Genomic DNA, 19,846 nt, shown 5'->3' with positions numbered 1-19,846 from the left:
TGTGGATAATGCTAAGATAGATATGAGAGTGCATATATCTCATCAAAATCCTATTATTTCCTTTGAGTATGTACCCAGAAGTGGAATTACTGGATCCTATGGTAGATCTATTTTTCAATTTTTTGAGGTATCTCCATACTGTTTTCCATAGTGGTTGGACCAATTTACATTCCCATCAACAATGTATAAAGGTTTCCTTTTCACCACATCTTTGCCAGCAACTGTTGTCTCTTGACTTCTTGATAATAGCTATTCTAACAGGTGGGAGGTGATATTTCATTGTGGATTTGATTTGCGTTTCCCTGATGATTGACGATGTTGAACAATAATTTTTATTCTTGAGTTATCTTGAAGATATAAGGAAGGGAATGTAAGTGTAGTAACATTATTAATATTCATTCATTGTAATATTATGTGAGTCTACTCTTATGCCAGGCAGTTTTAGGCACTGGGCACATAAGAGTTAACAAAACAGAAAAAGTTCCTTCACTCCTGGAGCTAACAGTCTAGCATAAATCTTAAGGGAATGTTTAGTTCCATATAATGCAATACATACAATCTCAATGTCTTTAACTGTTGTGGTTATCATAACTACGAGAAATTAATAGTTGGAGGTTTAATTCATGGAGAATTATGCTTCAGAATCAGAATTCCATTAACCTAGATCTTGTTCCTTTATGCAGTTATCGTAGTAAATATGTTCAAATGTTGTTTCAGCACAAAAATGATGCACATTCGTTGAGATTACTTAAAGGTGTTCCCTTTCTAGTTGTGTGAGTGTTGCATCCATTGAAGGTTTGTCTTCTTTCAGTGTATTACAGGACAATCATAGTTTCATGGTCTGAGAGTGTGTTTTAAGTATATAACCTTCAAAAAAGGAATTCCCTGTATTCCAGGATTTTCGGTTAATGATACATATAATTTAACGATCTCAAGGGAAATGGAAAGGCTTTGTGGGAAGTGGGTTGTGTGTGTGTGTGTTTTTTAATGGGTGAGGGGAAAATATCAGTAAATGAGGGGAAAATTCCAAGCAATTCCTGGAATCAGTTATTGCCTCCTTGGGGAGATAGCGATGAGCGCAACTGGGCTGAGAATAATCTGTGCAGATGTCAGCACTGACTGCATCCCAGCCTCCCGCCCTGCCAAAGGCCTCCCTTAGTCGTAAAGGACAAAAGGAAGAGCACAAGGTACAGTCTCCAGTTGAACCCCATGTGCATATTAATGTTCTGCCTGCACCTGGGTACCTAGAGCACAGTCAGGATTAGAAAACTTAAAGTAATGTACTTGGGAGCAGAGAGTCACAGGGCAAAAACGCAGCAGGCTGTCCTCCCAGCTGAAACACAAGGAAAAATGAACACAGCATCCATGCTTGTGTGGATGGCGCCTTGTGGAGCCTTATAATCACATGTCCTTATTCGATCGCTGTAACCAATAATGTATTTCAGCCATCAGTTTAATGAGAAACGCCACTAGGATGGTTGGGCTGTGATACATTCCTTGGACTTTCAACTTTTGTGTCTGTGGCAGTTTTTTGAGCAAAAACAGATCAAATGGATGCAGTTCTAAAAAAAAGAGACCTTCAAATTCTTTATTTCAGACTCAGGCACTGGATTCTCTGGGCCACGTGAGTTCTCCTTTGCTAGTTCCACAGCCTCGGAAGATCTTGGTTGCAATTTTAAATTGCAGTGAGAAACCATTTTTCAACTACCTGATTGGCACATTCAGTGGTTGATAACTTGCCGGTGAAGGAGGGACAGGAGCTCTTCTCATTTACTAAAGGAAGTGAAAACTGGCACAGCCTCTATGCAGGACAACTTCCCAGTGTTCATCTGGATTAGGATTTACCAGTGCACATACATTTTGACCTTGCAATTCCACTTTTAGGAATTTTCTTATGAGCATATTTTTACATGGATGTCCAAAATATTTCTTGCATTATTGTTTTAGTAGCAAAAAATTGGGAATGTGCTAAATGCCTATCAATAGAGGACTAGGATTAAATTAAACATGTTACACTCTCAGACAAAGGAATACCCTGTGGTCTTTCAAAAGCAAGAGAGTTTTTTATGAACTTATGAGGAAGTCACCAACATGTATTAAGTGATAAAAAACAATGTCAATGTATTGATAGTGTGGCGTACTGCCATTTGTATATATGTGTGTATATGTGTGTCTGTATGTGTATGCATGTGTATGTATGTATATGTACACGTGTACATGTATAAGTGTGTGTGTGTGTGTGTGTGTGTGTGTGTAAGTGCATATGAACAATGGTAAGTGGCACCCTCTGAGGGCTGGAGCTGGGAGGCTGTGGCAGGGAGATTTATTTTTCGTCAAATGCCTTCTTGTATCTTTTAACAAAATTTTTAATGTATGCGTGTTTTAACTATTTTAATTAACAAAATATGCTGCATGCTCTAGTACAGATAGAAAGGAGAGCAGTCAACTAGAAGACTAATGTAGATAGTCATGTCTTTTTAACAGAATTGACTGGATAAAAAATTATCTGCCTAGCACATTCTTACTTTTAGTTAGAGCTGATACATATTTAGAATGCGTCTGGAAGAACCATCTGCTTTGGATAGGTCTTGTGTAATCTTGTAATAGTAAAATATGCATAATTTTTATTTTGATGATATACTGTATTATAAAACACAATCAGACCAAATAGAATTTTAGGGTGCCCTAGTAAGAAAAAATCATGAAGAAAGGAGAAATGGGTGATGTTGAAAGAGAAGGAGGGAGGAAGGAAGAGAGAAAGAGGGAAGAGGGAAGGCTGAGTGTTAAGATTCTGTCCTTAGGGACTGAATGACCTCATTTTAAAACTGAAGATGAAGACATTTCAGCAAAAGAAACAAAGGAGCTATTGGAGAAACAAAGGGAGAGAGTTATTTTGACAGCTTGAGTTCTAATTAATCAGAGAATAATTGTCGATGCAAGGTTGGTGATTTTGTTAAGCACCAGTTTCATTCTGGAAGGAACGTAGAGTGAATCACAGAAAACTTCAGTTAAATCTTGGACTACTCAAGTGTGAATATTTAAAATGTGAATATTTAAAGTGTGAATATTTATGATGATAAAGAATTCCCAGCATTACTGAAATTAATCTTGTTGTGGCAGCATAATTGAGTCACTGACATTTTCAGTGCAGAAAATATAAATTGTAAGGAAGATGACTATAGATAACAGGAACTTATTTTAATGGATTTGCTTCTCTTCTTTTGTTTTTTCAGGGTAAATGGGAAGTTGGTAGCCCTGAAGGTGATCAGGCTGCAAGAAGAAGAAGGTACACCTTTTACAGCTATCAGGGAAGGTAGGCATTTTCTCTTGTTATCTTTGCTTTTGTGTTTGCATGATGCCTATAATTGTTTAAATAGTATACACCTCTGAATATGCTGGGTTTCTAAATCATATGGTTATATTTCTCATTAAAATGTATAAACTAAAATTTAAAAATCACTGCGTTTTGCAATCATATCAAGTCTTGTTAAATAAAATAAGACTATCCTGCTGTATACTTAGGTATGGGGAAAAAACAAACTGCTCTGTATTGATGGTGAGACTACTACTAACTGAGGAATTTTATATACTTGATTTTGCTTGCAGTGTTCCTAAGGTACATACTAGTCTAGCATTACTCTATATTCATAACTTTTAAGGAAAGTCCTTAAAAATGGACGATCATACTATCTTATTACTCATTTGTATTTCTTCTTTCTTGATTTCTTTGTTCCTATTCTTTACTATATTTTCTATTTTTTCTTATTGACTTCTAGATACTCTTTATATATTAGCATCATTTGTGTTACAATGTTTTCTTCTATTCTGTCATTTTCCTAAAAATTTCTTTTACAGTATAGGTATTTGTTACATATAAGTTTTTAATTTTTATTAAATAAAATTGCTCTATCTTTTGATTTATTATTTCCTGCATAGTTTCTCTACTCCAAGAAAATAAAAATCTTCTTTTATTAGTGGGAACTTTTTTATTTAATTTCAGAACTTTTAGTATTAATAGCTTTACCTCTACTACATTTTTAACTGCAGATTATCTTGAAATAAACTTCAGTTTATTTTTTCAAGAAACCACAACCATTTGTTCTGCTGATCTACAACGTCAGTGATTTACTGAAATAACAATATTAAGGTATTGATGAACTGAATGTGCTCTGTCACTGGTTTGATTTATTTTCCACAACTGTTTTTATGATTTATATTTATTTTTGAAGAAGTCTCCCTTCTGTTTTCACTTTCTCACTTCTCATTCTCTTTTTCATGTCACGTCCATTTGGTTTCCATCATTACTATTCAGCTGAAATGTTCCTGTAAATTTCATCAATGACCTTCTTTATTGCCAAATCAAATAGACACCTCTCTGTCTTAATTTGCCAAATCTTTTAGCAGATCATGCATGGTTGAAATATTATCTTCTGTGATGCCAGATTTGCCAAATAGGTAGCTTTTTCTCTTTTTCTTGTGCTGGCTCCTTCTCTAAATATTAGGGATTTTTAGGACAGGGAAAGGGTCTTCTTTTCTCTAATCAGTACTCTTTCCCATGTGATTTTATTATTTCATGAGTTAAAATAACAACTATAAGCTGATGACCTGTATATGCCTCTCTTTAGCTAAGACCTTATCTCTGTCTTCATTCATATATATCCATCTGCCTATCTGGCATTTCCTCTTGAATCCCGCAATATATCAAAAGGATAACATGTCCTTTTGATATGATAATAAACCAAGTGAGGTTTTTTTCCGGAATGCAAGTCTGGTTCAACCTTGAAAAATCAGTCAATGTGTAACAGTCAGCTCAAACTTAACACATCCATATGGAACTCATGGTTCCCCACCATCACTCAAACCATTCCCTCTCCCTCAACATTTGTAGTAGTAGCACCAAGTGTTCCTCCTCCCCAAATCTAGCCCATGAAGGAGATCTGTAAGTTACTTCTCTAAAAGAGATCTCAAATCTGATTACTTTCTCTCTCTTTACTGCCACCCCCAATCCAGGATATCATTGGTTCTTGCTTGGACTTCTGCGATAGCTTCTTAATTGTGCTCTCTACTTCTCCTTTTGCCTTCCTGTTACCCTTTCCCTGCTCTGTAATCAGTGTGATCTTTTTAAAAACCTAAATCATATTATGCCACTTCTTATTTAAAAGCTTCAGTTTCAAATAACGTATGACCTGTTTTTCCCCAAACATGCTACAAAATTTCCTCCGTCATGGTACTCTCCATGGCTGGACTGTTCTTCTCTGGCTCTTCCCAGATGCCAGGTATCAATTTAAATTGTTCTCTTTTCACACAACTTTCCTTTGACCGTCATATCTGACATCACAGCTGATCATCAGCTTTCCCTGTTTTACTCACCATGCCACTACCTCTTCTCTTTATAGTTCTTATTAGAATGTGAAATTATTTTCACTCCTCTTTATTAGTATATAATCTTAGTGTGATCAGGGACCTTGCTGATTGTTCACTGCTATATACTCAATGTCTAGCATGCTAATCATAATATTTATTGAGTGAGTTAAGGAAAATCATTGAGCTAGAGTCTAAATATGACAGAGTATTAGACACAGACCCTGCCTTCCAGGTAGGAAACAGAATATATAGATAATAATTGGGGAATAATATTAGGTAATATTAGGTGGCATTATAATGCCAAATCCTTTCTAAAAGATTTTAATTTTTAAAGAAATACCTTAATTAGTCAAGGGAGGCAAGGTGTCAGCTGGGTCATGAATTAGGCATAAGAGAGACAAGTGAAGAGTAGATTGAGGACAAGTTGCATTCCAGATAGGTATAGAAAAGGAGCTGAGACAAGAAAGTTCAAGTGCAGTGAATAGGAATATTTACGTCATGAGTTCTCATTTGGTGGGTGTAGGAAGGTAGGGAGGTTATTGCTGAATAGGAGGTGTCATCACAATAGTTGGATATTACAACTGGCATTAAGTAGATAGGAGCTGGGCATCTTGCAATATGTAGGACATTCTAATGCATAGGTAGGCAAACTACAGTCTTAGATCCACTGCCAGTTTTTGAAAATAAGCTTTTACTTGAACACAGCACTCCCATTCATTTATGTGTTGTCTATGGCTGCTTTCTTAGAATCAGGTAGTTGTGACAGAGTGTATGGTCCACAAAACCTAAAGTACATATAGTCCGGCACATTACCAAGTTTGTCAACTCCTGTTTTAATACAATGAACAATTGTTTTATGTCCCATAAACCTTTTGGGTGTCCTACTGGGCATTCATGCAGGTGAAAACCTGTTTATATTTATCTTAGGCTATAACTCAACTATTTCACATATAATCCCAAAGTATGCCCTGCGCACATTTAATATGTACCAAATTTTCTAAGAATACAACAACAGTGTAAATCAAAGGAAAAATATATTTTGTTTTGTTTAAAACATTAGTGAAATGTGTTTACCATTTTGGAAAGTTGTTCATCTAATGGCATTACTGCTTGTTTTCTTTAAGTAGCTAATATAACACTCTCAATTAGTCTGAATTTGTAGTAGTATATTCCTGCTGATACTCTATATAGATGCTAGTACCACTCTATTATATTTTCTGGTACAGTTTTGCCTGACTATTTATATATTTAATACATTATTTTATTATAAGTTATTTTTTTAATTTCTTTTTTGAATTTCATTTATGCATAGATATATATTTGAAATTTCATATGTAAATTTTTGAAATTATGTGTGTACGCAGGTCTTATTATCTATGAATTTCATTTCATTAATAGTAAAGGAATATTTATAAAGTTTTTATTATGTAAAGAGGGTAATGGGTCTGATGAGATTGAAAACCATTGGCCGAGATGGAGCAGTGGGATCTCATTGAGCTACGGAGCGAAGCAAGGTTAAGAGTGCTATTGAATTTGATTATGGTAGACTTTGAATGTTAGGGAGTAGGAGAGTGGCGAAGAGATTCTGGGCCAAGAGAGAAGCAGGAAGAAAATGAAACTGGGCAGCAGATAAGCTCTGTAGCATGTGGATTGTACATAGGGATTAAACATCCTAACCTTCTTGGTGCTGTTCCAGGTTCAAGGTTAAGAGAAAGTTCATAACTGGATGCCGCTGTGACAGTTGGGTCCATCAATGGGAAGTTCAAGGTCAAGTGAAGTTGTTAATGATCTGTCTGTTCATACTGGCTGGATATGAGGCAAGGCTCCTTGGGCACAAGTTAAGTCTTGAGATCAGCTTAAAAACTGGCCCTGGGATTCAGTTGTGTTATAGATTGCAGGGCTGGGACTTTGTTCTGTGGTTGGACAGCAGCTGAAGACTTTGTAGCTGAGTGGATTAGGAAGATAAACCTGATATTAAGATATGATAGAGATTAGATAAGGAGGAACCTGGAAGCTGATAAATCAGTCATTCAACGTAGTATAAATTTGAAATTATAAGGACCCAGGTTTATTAGAAAAATGATGTGTAGAGAAAGAATTGTCAGAGCTAGGTGAGTTATTGGTTATAGGTGATTTGAGAGGGAAATACCAATAGTTTTGAGTTTGAATGAGAAAAAAATGCTAGACAGAAATGATTTGTGATTGCATGGAGAGTTGCTTTTAACATTTCACAGTTTGAAAGGGCTGTTATCCAATTTAATCTTCACATTACCCCTTTGAAGGCTTTTTTGGGGGGGATAGAATTTATATTTTTTATAGAATCTGTATTATAAATATTGAATTGAGACTCAAAGAGTTTAGATGATTTGTCCAAGGAGTTGACTCTTGTACCTAGATGTTCTTAGAGTCCAAAACGGTATCATGCTAACTTCAAGGGTTAGTTGATTTGGGTTTTAGGCATTTTGAGTTCATGAGATATCTATGTGACAGTGTCTTATTGGTGATTTAGGAGTGTAGCTCACAAGAGTTCAGCGTAAACTGTATGTATTTAGCATTGTCCTTAACAGTTGAACAAGTATAAGATTTTTGTGGGAGAGAAATTTGAGTGAACACAGGGAGTTAAGTTGCAAAGCAGTGCAGTAGGGTGGAAAGCCCCATGAATGTTAGTCTGGAAAGCTGGTTTTTGATCCGGTTTTTGTTTTTCATCATCGTACCATATAAGGCATGTCACCTGTGTTAGTTTGCTAGGGCTATAACAAAGTACCGCAAACTGAGTGCCTGAAACAACAGAAATTGATTGGCTCATGGTTCTGGAGGCTAGAAATCCAAGATCAGCGTGTCATGGTCCTCTTTCTCAGGATCTATTTCAAGTCTCCTTCCTTGGCTTATAGATGACCGTCTTCTCGTGTCTTCATATCATTTTCCCTCTATACCTGTCTATGTCCAAATTTCCTTTTCTTATAAGGAAACCAGTCATATTGGATTAGAGCCCACTCTCATGACCTCTTTAACTTAATTACCTCTGAAAAATTCCTGTCTTCAAATACAGTCACATTCAGAGGTGCTGGGGTTAGCACTTCAGCATACGAATTTTACGTGACACAGTTCAGTCCATGACACCGCCGAATGGCTTTGGGTCCCAGTAACCCTAATTGGAAGACAGGACTTGGTTTTTGCCATCTCTCAGGAGCTATGTACTCTTATTGTGGTTTTGATTTCCCAAGGAGTTTTTAAACTCAGTTTTGAGTGCTTTGGAGAGCAGGAAGTGGTACAAGAATTGTTGAGGCCTGCAGGAACTGCTCACAAAATGACATTGTATTTTCTTTTGAATAAAATAGTTTGAGGTTTTCCTAATAAAATTTGACTCCTTAGTGATTTTTAATGGTTATAAATGACCCTATAGTAATAGTAAGAAGAATTAAACTCTGTGTCAGTATTGCTTATTTGTTTTTCTCTTGCCTTCTCATTCCTGCCTTTCATAGTCTTATTTGTCTCCTATTTATGTGTGGAAGCAAAAGCTGTCACCATTGCTCATAATTTTTGGCTAGAATACTTCTAGAAATTGGTACCCAGTAACTCCTCTGTGTGGCTAGTGGTAGAGCTTGAAATATTTAGGACGAAGGTGGGAGGTGCTTGGGATATGTTCATTTTTACATATTTTTACATTGATGAGGCATGGCTTGTTCAATTGCGATGAAGCACTTTAAATTTAGTTGCCTCTTTTCTGCTGTTTTGGTCAATTTCCTCATTCACAAAATGTCAACAGCAGGATGATTTCAAAATAGGAAAGCACTATGCTCAGTAAAGTAGTTTTCAAGTGGCTGCTTGCCACTTATAAACTTACCTGGGAATTTAGATTTTAACACATAATTTTCACCTAAAGTGGAAACACTTGTAAGAAACCCTGATCTTATCTAAATTTATGTCCAAAGATGGACTTTGAATTATATCTTTTAGAGTTCAAGTACTTAATGGCTTAATTCATTTGCAGGTGCTTTGAAACACATCCTATCTTTGATGGCAGTTTAGAGAAATTAAGTAGCAGTGCTAAGGGCCAGCTTTTCTATTTTAATTTAAAATCCATCTATGATATTGGCATGGTTTTAATGGTACTGATGAAGAGTCATGAGGCAGGTTTGAAATGGAGTAGATGAAATTTCTTAGGATATACCAGCTTTAAAACAACTTCAAAATGTCTATGTTCTTACTCTGTGATATTATATTCTAGATGTCCAAACATATTTTTTTAGCCAAGATTTCCTCGAACGAGGAATGAAAGTGAGGGAACCAATTGTCTCCTTTTTTGGGTTCTTGAATATCTAATGGTTTTCTTCGGTGAGAGTTATGCTTCAAGAGTTATACTTAAAGATACTCTAATAGAGAACAATTTAAAATTATCACAGTAACAATATCAATAGACAATATTTAGCATGTGCTTACACAGTGTACATACATAGCCAGGTCCTTATCTCACTTAATTCTCACAAAACCCTCAAAGATGTGCATTTTCATTATTTCTAGTTTAAAGTGGAGACAGTTGGACACAGAGAGGTTAGTCACTCATCCAACGTCAGTGCTAGTGTGTGGTAAGAGTTAAAAGTTGAACCTGGGTAGTTACACTCCAAATACCACACTTAACCATTACACTGTCATAGAGATTTTAAGTAGAAAATTTGAACGTACACTGCGTTTTGTTTCATGCAGAGGGTTATAGTATTGGCATTCAATTAAGGTAAGTAAAAATTTGGCGGGCAGAGGGAAGAAGGGAAAAGCTTACTTATAAAAGTGAAGGCACATTATTCAATAAAGACAGTGGGGCAGTATCCATACAGGACAAGGGAAGGTACAAAACAGGAAAGGAAAAATAGACTCAGCAGTGTAGTTAAGCGCCAGTACTAAGCATGTCGAAGAAAAAGAACCTTGTAGTGGTAAACTGTGTAGTGTGGAACTCATCATTTGAATATATTCTTTTCAATACAGGTCTGAGTAGTTTTACCCAGCTCTTCTCTCTCTTCCTCTCTCTACCCTTTTTCAGAAATTGAATCTTTTATTTGGTTTATTCCTCAGTTATCCCCCACCCCACACACACACTGTTTATTATAATTCTGGGGAAGCATTTAGATTTCAAATAAAAACTGAGGTATCCAGGGAGGCAAAAGTAGATAGAAATTAAAGAGGAGATTAAAAGAGAAATACAACCTCTTTTATTTGGAAACAGTTAAACTGCTGGTAAAATGAATAATTGACCCTTTAATGGTTAATTAATTATGTCATAATTTTAATTTAATTACATAATTACATATTTTAATAGTACAGTAGGTTTGGTAGATAAATTATCTGTTGGCATTATTTTTTATGAATTTGGTAAAGTTATGAAACAGAAAATATGGCTGATTTTAAATGAGCCATTAAAAATTTTGGTATTTGACTGCTATTTGATGTTCTTAATCCCATTCATCTTATGTCACAGCCTCTTTATTTTTGTTCATTTCTATAACCACACAATTCTTTTTCCTCATAGGTGTTTGATATAATTGCTTTTGAAGAGTGAATGTTAAGTTTGATATCTGAGTTGTAATTCAATTGGTAATTAACCAATCTGAGTTTCATTTTCTGCATTTCATGTTTGGCGTATTGTATTACTTTCCTAGGGCTGCCGTAATAAATCACCACAAACTTGGTGGCTTAAAAGAACAGAAATTTATTCTCTCACAGTTCTGAAGGCTAGAAGTTCAAAACCATGGTATTGGCAGGGTATGTTCCCAATGAAAGAAATAGAGCAGAATTCTTTCTTGCCTCTTCCTGGCTTCCGGTGGCTCCCAGCAATCCTTGGTGTTCTTGGCTTGTTGCTGCATTATTATAATCTCTGGCTGTGTCTGCACAAGACCTTCTTCTTTGTGTATCTTCTGTTCTGATAGGGACAGCAGTTGTTGGCTTTATGGTTTACCATAGTATAGTACGATATAACTTAGATAGTATGTTGTAACTTAGTATAGTATGTTATAACTTAGGATAGTACGTTATAACTTAATTAATTCCATCTGCAAAGACCCTATTTGCAGGTAAGGTCACATTCTGAGCTTCTGAGTGGACAGGAATTTTGGGGAGACACTACTCCACCCACTACAGGTGTTTTATCCTCTGTTTCACAGAGAGATTCGTAGATAATAGTGGACTGGGACGTGAATTGCACCTTGCAAAGCTTAGGAGAAACATGTACCGTATAGTGGTTTTGAACATACTCTTTGTTGTTTTCTTTTAACCATGTAGACATATATTAGACCAATGAATAAATGTATTAGCTTTCTTCAGGGTGATTTGTTCTTGTTTCTATCTGCCGAGGCTCTTTTGTTGTGAATTTTTGTTTTTTAAAAAAGTACTACTTTTCTGAGTGATTGAATGACTCTTGAATGAACTGTAGCTTATGTTGAGAGAGATTATATCTGTCAGGGCAGTGAATATGATTGAGGCATTGATAGTCTGGAGTTGGAAGCAGGGAGAACTGATATAATGGAGATCCCTACGGCTACTAAGTAGATGCGAAATGACAAAGGTCTACTTCCACAATTCTGTATATTTATTGTTGGGACTTCAAATGCATTTACTCAAAGACAAAATGTTGTAAATCTTGATTGGGATCTTACACTGTTTCACAGGAGTCTTTTTTTTTATCCAGATATGCAGTCGAACAACTACATAATTCTTACAATCAAATAGAACCTAAATATCCTTCCATGTTTCCCCGAAAATAAGACCTAGCTGGATAATCAGCTCTAATGCATCTTTTGGAGCAAAAATTAATATAGTAAAATAAGACCCGGTATAATATAACATAATATAATATAATATAATATAATATAATATAATATAATATAATAATATATAATAATACTGGGTCTTATATTAATTTTTGCTCCAAAAGACGCGTTAGAGCTGATTGTCCGGCTAGGTCTTATTTTCGGGGAAACATGGTTTATAATATCCTCTCTTTGACAAGATGATTTCTGAATTCCAAGTGTCCAAATGCCAAGACACATCTTACCCCTATCACTTTTCTGGTGAGAGAGGATATCTGCCAGACAGAAGTCAGGTCTTCCATTTCCTCTTTCTTCCCTGACCTTCTCATTTGGGCTCCTGGAAGCTGAATGGAGAAGGTGGGCACAGATGGGAAGAGGACCTCCTGTAATAGAACCAGACCACAGTGCTGGGGAGTGGGGAGAGAGGACAGCTGTATGTTCCCATCTGTATTTTATCAATATTAGTGTTGTGACATTGTTCATCATCTTGTGTTGATTTCTAAATTAACAAGTAGATAATAAGCACAATATTTAATGAGCCTTTCCTCCATGCTAATGCAACATCTGACCCTATACGGTGGGTGACAGGTGAAATTAGGTGTCTTTCAAAGGTCTTAATAACTCTTAGGATTTAGCAGTTCTGTGTTCGGCTTAGACATTTCTGAATTCAGCTCTTTCATTGGCAAATGCTTTTTAGGGCACTCACTGTGTCATCATTGTTTGAGATGTATTACTCCTATAAGAGCTAATTTGGAAGTTAGTCAGATTTTAGAGGTCACCTTGTTTAGGGGTTCTCTCAGTTACCTGCATGTTTGGTGGCACTCAGACTGCATGTTTGGCTCTTGCAGTTGACTAATGAATGACCAACCAAAGAGTTAGTTTCACTTGTGGTTAAGCACCTGGGCTCTTAAAGCCTTACTGCCTGGATTCAAATTTGGCCTCCATTCCCTCCTAAGTGTGTGATTTTGAGCAACTCTGGGAAACTCTCTGTGCCTCAGTTTCCTCATCTGTAAAAGGGGGATGTAAATACTACTACCCTTACAGGATTTGGGGGGTATTTTATCCATTAAATGTAAAGATGAGGCCATAAAGGAGAAACAACCAAGGAGTAATGAAGATTGTTTGGCAACAAAAATTGCATTAACAAGAGTTAAAAATTCAGGAGAAGATTTGGATATAATCTCACGGAAAACTCCCAAAAGAAGATCAAGAAGAGTTATCGTTTCTTGTCTCTTTGAGGATAAGTGATATAGTTCCTTTTAATTTTCTTCTGTATTGTCTCTGTTTCATTTTTTTTCTGCTTGTCTGTTTGGTTCTCTTTCTTATCGGAAGTATCCTCTACTGCCCAGAGATCTCAATTTTCAACTCATATTTAAGAATGAGACACTAATATGCTGACTTGAAGCTCTGGGTGCATGGATGGGAAGCGTCGGTTGGTGGGCTTTATTGTAGGGTGATGGCAGTGGGTTAACCAGTTTTTCTCCCTCATAGCCCCTCAGATGTCAATATGTGGGCATCTTTTCTTGGGAAGAGGCTTAAGTTTCCACAGAAAGGATTATGTAATCTCCTGCCTATAGGATTTAAGTTTGCTGCCCATATCATGGGAATTGAGTAAGAGATGGATGTTGTGGGTGTACTCTCTCTCACCCTTCAACATTTTTACTGAATCTCCTTATTTTCAGTTCAGGTCATGCAGCTAGTGTAGAGGGACTGAAAGGTATTGGAGTATGTAAGGCAAAAAATGATGAGGGCCTGTATAAAGGCCTTGGGAGTAAGGAGAGATAGATGAACATGCTTGGGAGGGACTTAAGAGGATAACCTGGGCAGGGCATAGAGCTTCACAGAGATGGAGATATTCAGAATGACTTCCAGGATTCTGGCTTGAGTAATTGGATAGATAGTGGCGCCAATAATAGGAAAGGGACTACCGAGTGGGGGCAGGTATAAGAAGGGAAAGATAAATTCAATCTCAACATGTTAAATTTGAAGACTGACATTCATGTGGCAGTTTATGTGGTGGTGCAATTTAGATACTAGGTCATTGTACCTATAATGGGGGTCTTGGCACTTTCAAGTACATGATCTCATTTCATCTTACAACATCTTAAGGAAGGTTGATGTTATCTTCAGTAATTGAGAAGCTGAGATCTAAAGAAATTTTTGTCCCAGGTCAGATACAGAGTTCAGCTTGGGGTTGTCTACCCGGTGCACAGAACAGTGCCTGACACATGACGGCCACACAGTACTTGTTGAATGAGCGAGAGAGTGAATCAAAGTGCGTGAATAAACTCCAAATCATTTCTTTTTATTCTACTACACTGCAGTACAGTTGGCAGGAACTTATATGATCTTGTATATAGATTCTTTTTAGGCTACTAAGAAGCAGAAAGATGAGGTTGGGAAATCACCGTACAGCAAGTTGGAAAGTTTTGAGTCTTCATAGAGACTGTGCTACTAGCTATGTGATCATTAATGAGTCACATATTTTTCTTCAGTTTCTTCATCTTTGAAGGGTTTAGACTATTTGATCTTACAGCTTCATGATTAAAATAACAATACCAGTATGAATCTTTACCTGGATAAAGGATCTATAATTGTATCATCAGTATTATTCATATACATATGCTGTAATGTGATGCACATTTACTGTGTTTAAAATGTTTCTTTTAAACCCTTTAATAATAACCCTTTATGTCTGTCACCGCAAAAATTAATGTGAATTGCTTCAGAGCATGTGACAATTGACAGACAAAAATTTTGTAAATGGAAGATAAAAATCCACCAGTCTAGACTTTGATTCTAAATAAGCTTATGCAAATTGCCAAAATTGTTATTCTTTGTAAGTTTGCGTAATTTGATGGGTGTCTGCCAGTTGTTATCAACAAAAAATTTGCAAGCCATTAGATCATGTGACTTCACAAACTATGAAAATCAAGTTTTCTTTTTCATGTCTTTAATTTTAAAGGGTAAAGTTTTTTAAATCAAGTAGTTGACTTCTTGTCTGCTTTAAATTTGTCAAAAATTTATATTACATTGTATCCTCTTTTATTTGGAAATATAAATTTTAAATTATATTTGGAAATAATTTTTTTTGAAATATAAATTGAGCTATGATACATTTACATTTAAAACATTTTTAGAAAGATTATGTAACTAGTTCTAATCTGAAGGCATTTATAACTGGATAAAAATCTCTATGGGCTTTTTCAATACCTACTGTACTAATAACCTTTTGAAAATGCTTCCTCATTTAATTCTCACAATAATCCTATGTTATATATAGATATCAGTATCTCCAAATTACAGGTGAGGAAATTGAGGCCTAGAGATAAATACATTGTCTTGTGTCAAACAATTGCTAGTAAACAGCTAAATTAATATTTCAAGTTAAGGAGTCTTTTAACTGAAGTGTCTTGCAAAGATGATACCTCTTCCCTTAAAATTTTCTTAACTAATTTAGATATCTGGTAGGAATTCATAATCTACATATAAATTGCTTTTCATAATAGTAATTATCATAGCCACTACAAATTGCTATATAAAAATGCAATCCATTGGTATATCTATGTACTTTTCAGTTTTTGAGAAGCTGTTGTATTTTCTTGTTGCCTAAACTATGTACTATCTAGTAACAGAAATAGTGAAAGGATGACAAACTATGAATAATAATTAATTCATAAGCAATGTCATGACTACTGATAGGATTTAGTGTCATATGGCTTCAAGCTCTAGATTAAGATAAATTTCCTTGAATGATTGAGAAACATACAAGAAGATAGTAAGCAAGGAAATTTTTTAATCTTAATTTTTAAAAACAGATATGCCATGTATATGGAAACACTTTATGGAGAGGAATTTGACAGTGCCACAAAGAGGAGAGAGAGGGAAAGGGGCAAAAACATTTGAATAACTAATTACCAAAAAGTTACCAAATTTATTGGAAAATATGATTCATCTATTAATCAAAGAAGATAAATGAACTGAAATTAGGAGAAACATAAAGAGACCCAAACCTAGACCCATCCTAGTTTCACTGTTGAAAGACAAAGAGAAAACAGTGAAAGCAAGAGGAGTAAAGCACCTCATTTCATGCAGGAGAAAAAAAAGTAGTTTAAGATCTAACCTCTCATTTAAACCAATGGAGGTAAGAAAGCAATGTAATGAGATATTCAAAATGCTTAATAACAAAACAAAACAAAACCTATCCACCAAAACATCCACATCCACCAAAACTATCCTTCAAAAATAAAGGCTAAAGGTATTTTCAGATCAGCTACACATTGGGGAAAAAATATTTTGAAATAATATGTATGATAAAGGATTTATATTTAAAAAAATCTAAAATATGTAAATAGGTCCAAAACAATAATTAGAAGACCCCCCCCCAATGTTTTTAAATGGGCAAACAATTTGAAGTCACTAAAGAAGGCATATGAATGGCTAATAAGCCCATAACATGGTGCTTAAAGTAGTTAGACATAAAATAAATGGAAAGTAAAAAAACAATGAAAGATGACTATACACCCGATACAATGGCTATGATTGAAAAGACCAACACTACCAAGTACTAGCAAGGAAGTGGGGTGCACCATCCCTCATACATTATGGTGGGAATATCACCTGGTACAGTCACTTTGGGAAACACGTTGACAATTTGTTTAAAAATTGAATATTAAGTTACTCTGTGACCCAACATTTCACTCCTGGTATCATCAACCCAGGGGAAAGGAAGACATACTTCCACACAAAGACACATACATGAATGTTCCTAACATTACTGTGCATAATAGCCAAAACCAGGAGACAATCTAAATGTCCCCCAGCTGTTGAACTGATAAACAGAATGACGAATATCCATAGAGCAATAAAAAGGAGCTAACTATCAATAACATGCTTCAGCATGTTTGAACCTCGAAAACATTAGGCTTAGTTCTACGAACTTTGTGTGTACACATAAAATTCCCAGTAAAGGCAAATCTGTAAAGACAGAAAGATCAGTGGTTGCCTGGGGCTGGAGGTGGAAGTAGGGATTGGCTGTAACTGTCACCACTCTCTGATGAAATGAAATTGTTCCAGTGCTGGATTGTTCTTTGGTTGGACAAACCTGAGTTATGGTAATAGCTGCAGAACTCTATATAGATTTACTTAAAATGATCAAATTTTATACACACAGTGGGTATATTTTATGGTTTATAAATTTATACCTCAAGTAAATTTTCACCTCGTTGTATTAATATATATGCTTAGCTACAAATAGAAGGAAATAATGTGTTAACTGGTGATTATTACATCTTAATTGACAATAAATTATTAAATTATAAAATCTATAAAGCCTTTGTCTCTTTCACTTTCTCTAAACTCTGTTACTTTTATTATCAGAAATAAACTTATTTTGTTGAGTATAAAAGCTGATACCTCCAATTTTCAATCTTAAAATTTATTTGTGGATTTAGAAAAGTTTATTAGTGGAGAAAGATAAATGTGCTATCAATTGAATTATAGGACTATGATAACAAAAAGTCTATTGAGGGGAAAGAGTGAGAAGGAACGTGTTGGTAAGTCAGAGCCTTTGAAGCAGGAGTGTCCAAACTTTTTTCAACGTTTTTCACCAAGGGCCATATGCGGTAAAATACACAAACAGCCGGGCCACTCACTCGAGGTGAAGTACGTATTGCCTCACCTGGTTTATTTAAGTAAACTAAATATATTTTTGGAATTTGCTGCAGGCCAATTAAAAATGGATTGCGGGCGCAGTTGGCCCACGGGTGGCAGTTTGGACACCCCTGCTTTAAAGTGATAGAAGAGGTGACACCTGAGCAATGTATTCCGTCAGAAGGAAGATTTTGAGGGTCTCCTGTTGGTATTACCCAGCCTGTTCTGTCATTACAAGACACATGGGTCACATTTTACATCAGAACTTAAAAAAAAAATAACATCATTCCAATCACTTGTCAGAAATTGTCTTTTAGTTAACAGCGTTGACACCAGTGCTCTTATGGCCTTCATCATTCCAGTATGGTGGAGAACGGAGGGGCAGCCTCTGTGTGCTGAACGGACCACCCCCCGCCCCCAACCACTTGGAAGAAGGAAGAGACATCCTCTAAGGTTATACTGAGGAACTTTTTGAAGCTGCATGTCACTGCTGTCAGTTTTTGACAAACAGCTTTAATCACAACATACTATTTGTTCAGTGAGACAAAATAACCCAATTGTAGCAGAAATTCACGGTTTAACTTATGCAGCCAAGAAGCCGATTGTAAACGGCAACTGACAGGTTGAACATTATGACTGTATAGTGGAGAAGCAGCCAGAGAAGCTCTATCTTGGAGAAAGAAATGTCCTTTGCCCTTCTCAAGCCTGAGTGCCCCCAACCCCTCCCCAACTCGGCTATGACCATCTTTTAAGACCTTGTTAAAGTGTTGTCTATTTCCTGAAAACTTTCTGGCTTTCACAGAAATAATCTTTTTCTTTTTGTGCTTTTTCGCTTGCTTGTTTTGTTGTTTTGCTGATACACTTATCTTTTAGCACTTACTACATTCTACATTTTGATATAGTCGTTTGTGTTCAATTGTAAACTGTTGATAACTCTTGCGCCTTTATATTCTGAGGGTTGTTGTGTGAAGCAAGCATTGACTAGTCATGTGCCAGCTCTTTTCCTACTGCTGACAAAATGGGACTGACCCAGAGTCCAGTTAGTGTTTTCATGGAATTTAAGCAGTAATGAAAAGGGCCATAGTAGTTTTTGAGTTAAAAGGGAAAGAGCTCTCTGGTGTGGTCCTGGAAGAGATGGGATTTGGCTTGAGCTTACATGATAGTGTCTTAGTCAGCTCAGGCTGTTATAACAAAACATCAGAAACCTGATAGCTTATAAATGGCAGAAATTTCTTGCTCACATTTCTGGTGGCTGGAAGTTCGAGACCAGGGTGCCAGGATGGTTGGGTGAAGGCCCTCTTCCAGGTCTCAGACTTCTTGTATCCTCACATGCTGGAAGAGGCTAGAGACTGCTGTCGGATCTCTCTCTCTCTCTTTTTTAACTTTTATGTATTTTAAGTGTGTGTTTCCAGGACCCATCAGCTCCAAGTCAAGTAGTTGTTTCAATCTAGTTGTGGAGGGTGCAGCTCACAGTGGCCCATGTGGGGATCGAACCGGCAACATTGTTGTTAAGAGCAACACACTCTAACTAACTGAGCTAAATGGCCACCCCATCTGTCGGCTCTCTTTTAAGGGCACTAATCCCATACTTGAGGGCAACACCCTTATGACCTAAACTCCTCCCAAAGGCCTCACCTACTAATACCCTCACCTTTGGGGGTTAGAATTACAACATGAATTGCGGGGGTGGTCTGTACACAAACATTCAGATGATAGCATATAGGTAAGTAGGATTCATACAAGGAGAAATGAACAGAGAAAGGCATGTCTTCTAGAGTAGCTGACTAAGGAAATATCACTTGCTGCTCCTCTCAACACCCATTGGACCGGTGTAGAGGAAGTTAAAGCCCTTTATAGTGGGATGTGTGGATTGTTCCTAAATGTTTTCTGATGAAAACTAGCTGTTGTTGTGTTCACTGTTATTCTAAAAAGATAATCTGGATATCGTTCGGTGCAAAATCTTACGTTTTTGGAGTTCTGTTCTTTTTGGGTTTTGTTACTCCCACATTTGTTACTATGACATGAGTTTCACT

At 36.3% G+C, this 19,846-nt stretch overlaps 1 protein-coding gene across 4 annotated transcripts in view; it reads left to right on the top strand.

Annotated features, from left to right (window-relative positions):
• Positions 1-19,846, top strand: part of CDK14 (cyclin dependent kinase 14) — a 547,463-nt gene that overhangs the window by 172,981 nt on the left and 354,636 nt on the right. For all 4 annotated transcript variants that reach the window (XM_019716536.3, XM_074340704.2, XM_074340703.2 and 1 more), the window contains one exon: positions 3,234-3,313. In XM_019716536.3, the coding sequence (XP_019572095.1) occupies positions 3,234-3,313 (80 nt within the window). The remainder of the gene's footprint in view (positions 1-3,233; positions 3,314-19,846) is intronic.

This window comes from Rhinolophus sinicus, chromosome 4, assembly GCF_057876585.1.
Source record: "Rhinolophus sinicus isolate RSI-liver-muscle chromosome 4, RSI-T2T, whole genome shotgun sequence".
In the NCBI taxonomy this organism is placed as follows: domain Eukaryota; kingdom Metazoa; phylum Chordata; class Mammalia; order Chiroptera; family Rhinolophidae; genus Rhinolophus; species Rhinolophus sinicus.
The sequence above is the reverse complement of the archived record's forward strand: the minus strand, read 5'-3'. Positions and strand labels throughout refer to the sequence as shown.